This window comes from Castanea sativa, chromosome 5, assembly GCF_040712315.1.
Source record: "Castanea sativa cultivar Marrone di Chiusa Pesio chromosome 5, ASM4071231v1".
In the NCBI taxonomy this organism is placed as follows: domain Eukaryota; kingdom Viridiplantae; phylum Streptophyta; class Magnoliopsida; order Fagales; family Fagaceae; genus Castanea; species Castanea sativa.
This window is the reverse complement of record NC_134017.1, coordinates 75,630,743-75,641,808: the sequence shown is the minus strand read 5'-3', so window position 1 is coordinate 75,641,808 and position 11,066 is coordinate 75,630,743. Positions and strand designations below refer to the sequence as shown.

Below are 11,066 nucleotides of genomic sequence, written 5' to 3'. Positions count from 1 at the left end.
GAGCTTGATACTGTTACTTTGAGGATGGCTAATTTGCAAACTGAGCTTGGCCATTTAGAACAATCATTGTTTCAAATCGAATCTCATCAGGTTGAACAAGACGACGTTGTGCAAGCTTTGGAGGAACAACTTGAAGAAGTCAAATCCGCTCCCGTTCTTGAAGACCAAGATATAGAGGCTTTAGAGAGGATACGAACCTTGCTGGAAGATCGTCGTTCCAGTTTGAAAGACTTAAAATGGATGTCGTAATCTTTTGTATTTCAATTCCTTTCATACGTGTCATCATGCTTTCTCCTGTACCATTTTCCTTTAATCAATAAAGAAGACTTATTCCCTGCTCTTTTCTTTTCATGTTTTAACAATGAAACCATTTTTTTTTTTGAGTGACTGAACTTAGCAAAAAGGTACTAAGTTGCCTACGTACCCTCGAGAGGGATCAAGTCATTACGTAGTTCAATGTTTTTTTTTTTTTTTTTTTTTTTTTTCAGTTTCATTTTGTTTTTGTTGTTGTTGTTTTTTTTTTTTTTTTTTTGTTTACAAAAAGGGAGGGCTCACGTGTGTAATCCTCGCCCTACACCCCACGGCGTTTCATGGGTACCAATTGTGCAATAGTGGGTATCATCACTAATCGAACCCGAGACCTTGGCCTCAAGGGTGACATGGACATCCAACCACTACGCCACACTCACAATTGGTGACATAGAGTGGGATTAATTTCTCCTTATTTGTGCACTTTCAAAGATAGTGGGAAAACATCATGTACCCTTGTAGTGCTGCAGTGGGTAGTTTAAGCTCTTACCGAGGAGCAATTCTTGATTTTCAAGCATAGAAGCGTTTGAGGAACTTCCCATTGATGGGGCCGATCCTTATACCCTCTTGGTCAATCAACTTGTAAGCTCCATTAGTGTAGACTTCTTGTACAACATAAGGTCCATCCCATTTCGAGGTGAACTTACCGCCTGTACGATGAGTCATGATGATAGGTCTTCGAACAGCGAGGACTAAGTCACCAACTTGGAATGATCGTGGTTTAACTTTTTTATTGAATGCGCTTGACAAGCGAGCTTGATAGCACTCAAGGCGTTGTTGGGCCTCGAGCCTTTTCTCATCCAGTGCCTCCAACTCTTGCAACCTAAGCTTGGCATTTTCCTCTTCAGTTAATCCTTCTTGAATGGCAATCCGTAGTGATGGGATCTGGCGTTCTAAGGGAAGGATAGCTTCTACTCCATAAACGAGAGAATACGGGGTTGCTTGAGTAGGCGTTCGAAATGTTGTTCGATATGCCCATAATGCTTCTCCAATTCTTTCATGCCAGTCTCGCTTAGTTTTGGATACCACTTTCTTTAACAAACTGCCAAGAGTTTTGTTAAAGGCTTCGGCTAATCCATTTGCTGGGGCATTGTACATAGAAGAATTGTACTGTTTGAATGCGAATTTCTCGCACAACTCTGTCATCAATCTATTCTGAAACGGTTTGCCATTATCGGTTATGATATATCGAGGGACACCATACCGATAGATCAAGTGAGTTCGGATAAAATTGACCACCGTCTCTTTCTTTACTTCCCTAAGAGGCACAGCTTCTGCCCATTTCGAGAAGTAATCAGTTGCAGCCAAGATGTACAAATGGCCGCCAGATGATTTTGGTAATGGTCCTATTGCGTCAAGCCCCCATGCATCAAAAGGCCAAGAAGCTACAGTTGGGTGTAGAGGTTCTGGTGGTTGATGGATGAAGTTTGCATGATATTGACAAGCTTCGCACTTCTTAGCATACTTCATGGAATCTTGCACCATCGTAGGCCAATAGTAACCCATTCGCTTGATCCTGTAGTGTAACTTAGGACCTGATTGGTGTGCATCACATATTCCAGAATGAGCTTCTTCTAAGGCTTGTTTAGCCTCTTCCTCTCCTAAGCAACGGAGAAACAAACCATCAAATGAACGGCGGAAGAGAGTTTCTTTATAGTAAATAAATCGAGCAGCCCTTCGCCGAACTTCAGTCTTGTGGCGTACATCATCTGGGAGTCTTCCATGTTGAAGGTACTCAATGATTGTTTGTCGCCAATCTTCATCTTCGACAAGGCATACAGAGATGACGTTGGCTTGCTTTTCTTCTTTTTCTTCTTCAATCACGGAAGGCACCACCCACCTTTGGGAAACAGCAACTTTGGCTGTCTCTTCTTGAGATAATGCTAAGGTGGTAGCCAAATTGGCTAAAGCATCGGCCTGTCTATTCTCCTTCCTCGGTATATGCTCCAATGTAATTGCCTCAAAATTTGCGAGCAACTTCTTCGCATATTTGCAATAAGGGACAAGGTCCTCTTTCTTGACATCATACTGCTCCAAGGTTTGGTTGATAATTAATTTGGAATCCCCAAAGACTTCGAGATGCGATATGCCAATTTCAATGGCCATTTGTAGACCAATGATCAATGCTTGATATTCGGCTACATTGTTGGAGCAAAGTTCACTTAATGAGAACGAATATAGAAGTATTTGTCGTTGTGGAGAAACAAACACTACACCTGCCCCCGCTCCTTCTTGACGTGCAGCCCCATCGAAAAACATCATCCATGGTGGCATTACTTCAATGTAAAACACATCCTCGTCTGGGAAATCATCAGAGAACTCCCAATCAGATGGAACTGGGTGATCAGCTAAGAAATCTGCCAATACTTGTCCTTTGATGGCTTTTTGCGGAACATATGTAAGGTCGTATTGTTGCAGCAAGACTGCCCATCGAGCTATGCGACCCGAAACCACTGGCCTGGAGAGGACATATTTAACCGGATCCACTTTTGCTATCAAACGGACCGTATGTGCTTGCATGTAATGTTCCAGTTTGTCTACTGCAAAGAAAAGAGCGAGGCACATCTTTTCAATAGGAGAATAATTTAATTCAGCTCCATTGAGAGTCCGACTCAAATAATAAAGGGCTCTTTCTTTCCCTTCTTTATTTTCTTGTGCCATAAGAGCACCTAGAGACCTTTTTTGTGCCGCGATGTACAACACCAAAGGCTTTCCCGGGATAGGAGCACCTAAAACTGGAGGATTAAGCAAGTATCTTTTGATGCGCGCAAAAGCATTGCTGCAAGCCTCATCCCATTGAAAGTGTGCATCCTTTTTCATTAATCTATTGAAAGGTTGACATCGACCTGCCAAGTTTGAAATGAATCGTCGTATGTAAGCTAGTTTTCCTTGCAAGCCTCTAAGTTCTCGCAGGTTCTTAGGCTCTGGCATTTTCTGGATGGCTTCAATTTTGGACTGGTCAATTTCAATACCGCGGTGCCTAACAACGAAACCAAGAAATTTCCCGGATGTTACACCGAAAGCGCATTTGCGAGGGTTCATTTTAAGCTGATACTTTCTTAAGCGGTTGAACACGGATCGCAAATCTACCAGATGGTCTTCCCTCCTTTTTGATTTAACCACCAGATCATCGACATAACACTCCACGTACTTATGAAGTACATTATCAAAGATCTTTTGCATGGCTCGTTGATAAGTAGCACCAGCGTTCTTTAATCCAAAAGGCATTACTTTGTAACAGTAAATACCTTTAGGGGTACGAAAAGCTGTGAACTCTTCATCCTTAGGATTCATTCGAATTTGGTTGTAACCAGAAGAGCCATCCATGAAAGATAAGGCTTCATGACCAGTAGTGGCGTCCACCATGATCTCAATGATAGGCAACGGAAAATCATCCTTGGGACATGCATTGTTCAGATCACGGAAGTCAACGCACACCCGGATTTGTCCATTCTTCTTTTTGACAGGGACGATATTAGCGATCCACTCCGGATACTGTACTTCACGGATGAAGCCTGCCTCAATTAGCTTATTGACCTCAGTTTCTATTTGAGGGATAAGTTCCGGCCGAAAGCGTCTTTGAGCTTGTTTTACTGGGTGCACGCCCTTCTTTACTGCCAAATGGTGTAAAGCAATACTTGGATTGAGCCCAGGCATTTCTTTGTAAGTCCAAGCAAACACATCTTTATATTCTACCAAGAGCTGGAGGTATCTTTCTTCTTCTGCAGGCGTGAGAAGGGCACTGATGAAAGTTGGTCGAGGTTCTTCAGTAGTTCCTAAATTGATCTCTTTAAGTTCATCAACTGTAGCCTGTACTCCATCTTCCAAGGCTAGGGGAGCTTCATCGACCTCATTCTTTGCGGCTTCATCATCTGACAGTATATCTTCTTCTACTGTAATGTGAAACGAGGATGATACTTCTTCATTTTGCTCATTGTGGACGAGTGACTGACTTGTGTGTACAATCGTTCGCCTTTTGACTTTGAGAGCTCCTTCAGTGTTGATATCCAAGATAAAGTTACGCTTCATGCGTGAAGGAATACTACTACGTATCTCATCATTAGCTTTCTCCTCCTTTTGGTCCCCAAAGTTTATTAAACTTTCAGAGCAAGTATCAATGGGCCTTTTTGTTGCCCCCAATCGATTAAAGACTGATCCACACGCAAAAGTGTCCCGACTTTGCGTTAAACAAGCCGTATTCAACCTGTCGAACACTGTAACTCGTGACAATGAAGCCTTAATGCGATCGAATACTGAGATGCGTGATGAAGAGTGATCTTTTCTCTGATTCGGACTTTCATCAACCTCTGCTGTTATGTATTGGGAACTTGAAGCATTGTTTCTTTTATTGATCCATATTTGAGCTGGTGGTTCTGGATTATAACCTATTCCGGTCTTTGGGATAGGAATTTCATGCCCTTCAAGTCGCATTTTTCCTTGCGTTTTACTAAGGCCGTGCATCTTTTCTCCAGTGGCTTCTGGAATTAGTTTCCCTAGGCCGCTTTGTTTTGAGAAATCATAGCCTGCTTTGGCTAATAGCCTATATGCCTTTGGATCAAACCATTCTTTTGTCCGCTCACTTGGTAGAATACCATGCTCTGTCAGACTTTGTGAAGACTTCACGAATCCATTTAGTGGCCTTGAGGGCAAAGGATTTGTGGATGAGGTTAAAGGCATTACATGATTTTCTTTCAACATGGCTACATCCTTCATCGTGAGCTTTGTAGGAGGTCTTCGCATATCCATTGTAGATTGAAGGCATTCCGTGAATGGTGATTGTCCGTTTTTGCGGCGTGACAATGGTACATAACGGAGGAATGGAGGGTTATTGGAAGGCGTAGAGCTTTCATCTGCTTTCTCTGAATTGCTAGTAGACTCACTAGACTGGTTATTCCCATGTCGTGGATCTTCCTTTGAGGAAGGAACATCCTTTCTAGTGATGAATTTAACATGCTTCTTTTCACCCTGCTTGCTTTTCATGGACGGGACTTCAACTGGGAGAACTTCATTAGGGATATCATCTTCTACATAAAACTTCGCGTCAGCAAAGTGAGCTTCAGTTTCAGAAAAAGGCTTCAAGTCGGCCTCTACTTTCTTTATTCCACCTTGAAGATACTTGAAACATTGATGCAAAGTTGACGGCACTATTCCGTTCCCATGGATCCATGGACGTCCTAACAACATGTTGTAGGTTGTCTTGGCATCAATGACATGAAACAAAATATTACTTGTCAATTCTCCAATAATTAACTCCAAGTGTATCATGCCGATGGCGCGTTGTCCTCCTTGGTTAAAACCTTGTATGACCAAGCGACTGTGTGATAATTCCTCCATAGCAAGACCAAGTCGTCTCATTGTCATTTTCGGTAGTATATTAATAGCTGAGCCTCCATCAATGAGAATGCGATCAATTTTTTGTTCACGAACATAACCAGAGACATAAAGTGGACGATTGTGAGGCTTAGGGCCTAACAATAGATCTTCGTCAGTGAAAGTCAAGTCTGGGGAGCACGCGAAACATTCCTGTGTTTGTTGAAGTGTATTGGTACAAGGAGTGTAAATCTTTGGCTTTTCAAGAGCTTGGGTGATCCCTTCTTTCGGTGAGGTGGAGGATTGTGAGGGTTCCACTTTATCAACCTGAGTTTTGAGTTGTTCTAAAGGCGACAAAGTCTCATTTGAACTACCATGGTCAACACCTTTCTGTTTTTCATCAACCTCACAACGAGAGACCGTGTGAACAGCCTCCGCTGACTTGTTTTGAAAGAATTTTATGGGGAAAAATTCTTCCAATGTGACAAGACTTCGAAATTTTTGGGTTTGTGCCGAATCATCGCACATTTCCGTTCTTAGTCTTTCTTTCCTTTTATCATTCTTTCTTCTTGACTGCGGCTGAATTTGGTTTTGTGTTTTTCTGGACTCTTGGGTGATGAAATGAAGAGGGAATACTCGTCTCTTCTTCCATCTCTTACGAGTAACCAACGTCCAACCCTCTTCCTCATCCATTGTTGACTTTTTATCATCATTTGAATTATAATCAGATGCTTTTTGTGAGAGTTGAACTTGAACAGGTTCCAAAGAACCAAATCGGATGAACGTGGTATTCACCCTCTGCTTAGTAGTTAGAGACATGCAACTAGGCGACTCGCAAGCAAATGTTACAAGGTTTGACTGAGCAACATCACCAACATCTAAGTCGATTTTCCTTTCCTTGGCTAGCTTCATGATGAGTTCTTTAAGAACAAAGCATTTTTGGATCGGATGACTTATGATGCGATGATACTTACAATAGTTCGGGTCATCAACCTTTCCTGCTTCTTCCGGTCGTTTGCATTCTGGCAATTCAATTAATTTCAAGTTGAGCAGTTGTTCTAGCATTTCGGGTATATCAGCGTCAAGGAAAGGATACACCTTTTGTTCCCATTCCTTGAGTGATGAGCGACGTGTCTCACGTCGTTGACCTCCCTCGGGCCTCTTCTCGTTAGCCTTTTCATTTGCTGTTGAAATTTTGACTGGGGCAGGGTTGACATTCATAGAGTGTTTGACATTACTTTTTGTATTCCTGTCATTTCTCCTTATTTCTCGCCTTTCTTTCTTTTCTTCAGGTACGGGAGGTTTCACATTTTCATGGCAAGAGATACTCAATTCCATGTCGTGCGCACGAGTTGCCAATTCTTCGAATGTTCGGGGTTTTACCCCTTGTAGGATGTACAGAAGTCCCCAATGCATGCCTTGGATGCACATTTCTACAGCAGATATTTCAGACAGTCTATCCTTACAATCTAAACTCAAAGAACGCCACCGACTGATGTAGTCAACAACGGGTTCGTCTTTCCACTGCTTAGTATTGGTAAGCTCCATCATGCTTACCGTGCGGCGCGTGCTGTAAAACCGGTTAAGGAACTCCCTTTCCAACTGATCCCAACTATCAATTGACTCAGGTTCCAAGTCTGTATACCAATCAAAGGCATTCCCTTTCAGTGAACGAACAAACTGCTTTACAAAGAGGCCTCCTTGAGTCCCTGCGTTCTCACATGTTTCTACAAAGTGAGCAATGTGTTGCTTAGGGTTTCCCTTGCCATCGAATTGCAAGAACTTGGGGGGTTGATACCCATTTGGCATTCTCATATTGTCAATGCGCTTCGTATATGGTTTTGAATACATGAGAGAATGTGTGGAAGAACCTCCATATTGTGCTCGTATGGTGTTCGTTATCATGTCCTGCAGTTGTTGGACAGATATCGAGGCCATTGAGGTGGAATGTCCTTGTTGAGAAGTGCCTTCACCTCCTTTTCCTTTATCACCCTTAGCGTTTTCTCCCTTCAAGGTAAAGCCAGGAGGGTGCTCAAGGTCTGGATTTGATTCACCCGAATCTTGGACTTCCAGTTTGTTCATCAGGGTTGCAATTTGGACATCCTTATCTTCAAGTGCTTTTGTGAGAAGGGTGACCCTTTGTTCCATTTCAGCCATCTTTTCTTCCACAGTAGAGGTGTTGGTCATCATTACTGGCATGACCTCCGGATATGATGGAGAAAATGATGAGACAGGATGAGTCAAAGGCATTTTGTTCCTTAGGCTTCTCATCACGGGTGAAGAGTTGATAGAAAAGGTCTTCGTTGAGGATGATTCATCATTGATCTCAAGATCCTTCGAGACAGATGAATCCTTAGTGGTGGCTTTCCTTTTTGCAAGAAAGTCTAGAGAGATGATATTATGAAGCTTGCTTTCTTTGGTTGATTGGGGTTGCGGTTGATCAAGAGCTATGGATCGACTACGAGTGATTGGGCCGACATAATCATCCGCAACGGAAGCATCCATCACCGATTTTTGAGCATTCTTGTTAGAAGCCATCGAAGCTAGTAGCAGATCGAATTTCTTTTCTTTTGAAGGAGAAAGAGATGAGAGGCAGAGAGGTCCCACCGGGCGTGCCAGAATTTGTAGACGACTAAATTTCTTAGTTCGAAATAAATCAAACAAGTAAAATAGTTTCACAAATACGAATTTGTATTGATAAATGTGTGGTACAATTCTCTGTAATTACAAAGGAGTGATCCTCTGATTCGATCTCCTTGAAAGATTTATTGATTGGAATTGTGGTAATGTGATTTTGCTTTGAACATAAGATATTCTTCAATTTGACTGAAGAATGGATCGAAGATCTTTGAAACGGAATTACAATGAATCTCTGGCTATGAGCTTGTTAGAAATTCTTTGTTCTTCGTGTTCTTCGTGTGTTCTTCGTGTTTGAAGGTTTGTGGGGGAAGTTCTTCGGTGCTTTAGAGGCTTGATTCCGTAGAGCTTCGTTGATTTATGGTTTGTTGAGGTTTCTGGAGGCTTTTGAGCTTGATTCCAGTGAACTTTGAGATCTGGACGAGTAGTTTGGATGATTTTGCTTCGAATGTTGTTTGTATTCGAGGTTGAAGTTCTTGAATTGCTTGGAGGCTTTGAGGTTTGATCCTGGCAGAGCTTCTGGGTTTCTGAACTCAAGATATCTTCTTCCTTCTCTCTGTTCTGTGTCCTCCTAAATGTCTTAGGAAGGCTTCTATTTATAAGAGTTTAGGGGTAGGTGAGCGACACGTGGCGGAGTTTGATTGGTGACACTTGTCACAGCTTGATTGGTCCGCTTATGTCATCGCTTACACGTGCTGAGTGCTTGTGTCACTGCTTACACGTGCAAGGCTGCCTGTGTCATCGCTTACATGTGCGGAGCTGCTTGTGTCATTGCTTACACCTGCGAGGCTGCCTGTGTCATCGCTTACATGTGCGGAGCTGCTTGTGTCATTGCTTACACCTGCTGATGCAGTTTCATGCCTTTATTTCAATGACACTTGGCAAATTTCTATTGGTTTCTGAATAGCGATGGCAAAACCTAGCAGCAGTACGTGGCGCTTTGTAATTGGTTGTATTTTGTGGACTTTGGTAGTATGATGTGTCAGCTTGTGATAGGTCGGGAATTTTCCCTCTCTACAATCTTCATTAAATCCATTTCTAAGTTTTTGGATGACTCGATCGGTTCTTGATTCCTATTTGATCGATCGAAAAAGAACATTCAATCGATCGAAAGAAATTCTTGATCGATCAAAAATTGAAGAAATTCATCACAAAGTCTCGGGTTGACTTGATCACTACTTGATCAATCGGAAAAGAACATTCGATTGATCGAAAGTGATTCTCGATCGATTGAAACTTGCGAAACTAAATTTTTTTCAAATTTTTTGGTAATTTTTTTTTACGTTTCACTTGAACAAAACATAGTTTCTTAATCACATTAGAAGGGGATTGAGATCAAAACTTAATTCCATTGATGCTATAGCCTTAAAGTTCAATCTAACATACTTGATATCAAACTTAAACAACATCATAACATCAAAATTAGTTTTCATCAAACAATAATTTCAATAACTATGCAGAAAATTGATTGTATAATCTTCTAACATTATGAAATTACTATCTTCGATTCCAAAACTCACAAAACATGTTATACAAATTCGAAATTGAAAACTGCTCTGATACCAATTGTTGGAAAAACATAGTTTGTATCGCATATAAAACATATGCAGTGAAAAATTAACGAAATTTACTTCATTTGCAATTGTTAACATGTACTATGTAAATTTCAGAATTCAAGAACAAGAGAGTGTACCTTGGTGCGGTGAAATTCAAAACCAAAGATTAGAAGTACTTGGGAACACTTTTAATTTTCACTCCAATTCCACTTAAGCCTAAGAAGTGTGGTCTCTCAATCAGTTTACACATACACACCATTTGATCTCATACAAAATTTCGTATGTTTCTCTTCTTATATCTAACTAATTATTTAATTGGACTAGCCTTTTTGGCCATTCCAATTGGGTTTTAGTATGTGGCTTGGAGAGTGACCAAAAAGGAACATATAAGACTCTAGCTTTAATGGGTCTTGGGCTTATTTATTAACTCTTAATAAGTCTAAAGTTACCATTAATTATATTTAATACCATTATATAAATATAATTGCACTTTAGGCCTTATTAATAAATTATATTCCAAAATTTTATTATACATGCAATCCTTTCATTAAAATATTCGTAGTAATACAAAGTCATGAATGTTGACTGTCACTTTGAAGATTACTACATCTTAATCTTTGAGTACTCGGTTTAATTCTTTAAGTTATTCATCATATATTTATGAAATCCAATTTCATAAATATATATTTTAGTAACTTTTTACTAAAATAGTTAGGCCTAACATTCTGAATAACCAAACTCATTAAACTTATCTCAAGGGAATATTATATCTCAAGGGAATATTTTATATTTCCAGGGAATATTTTATATCTCCGTTAAGAGATCATAAATTTCATCTTGAGAATATTTGTTCCATCAACATTAAATGTGACTGTCCAACATACTAAGGTTTTGATTGTGACTTTGGATCTCACTTCTGATATATCAAAGTAACGTACACTTCACGATCAAGTTCATTATTCTCTCAGGATTGAGAGTTCATGTAAATAGAAGTCGCAAGATTTATTATTTATTTGACAGTCGTTAGTAGAATAATAAATCTCACAGCAGTCCAGTTCAATATGTCTTAACTCTTAAAACATATCGACATATCAACTAGAAGTTTCTACTTCCATGATCAAGACAAATCATCTTAGTTGATATGTTATAGTCTTCGTACACTAACTACGAACTAAAATTCTGAGTTTACAAAGAACTTGTGATTTATATATTCTGTGACTAAATCGCATACTATGCATCTTATGGATTATATGA

At 40.3% G+C, this 11,066-nt stretch overlaps 1 protein-coding gene across 1 annotated transcript; it reads right to left on the bottom strand.

Moving 5' to 3' along the window:
- Window positions 1-282: 282 nt before the first annotated feature.
- On the bottom strand, window positions 283-2,415 carry LOC142635826 (uncharacterized). The gene is made up of 2 exons (XM_075809895.1): window positions 2,014-2,415; window positions 283-294 (listed from the first exon to the last, which is right to left on the bottom strand). Exons 1-2 carry the CDS (start codon window positions 2,413-2,415, stop codon window positions 283-285), a joined length of 414 nt encoding a protein of 137 aa, XP_075666010.1.
- Between the last annotated feature and the right edge of the window lie 8,651 nt (window positions 2,416-11,066).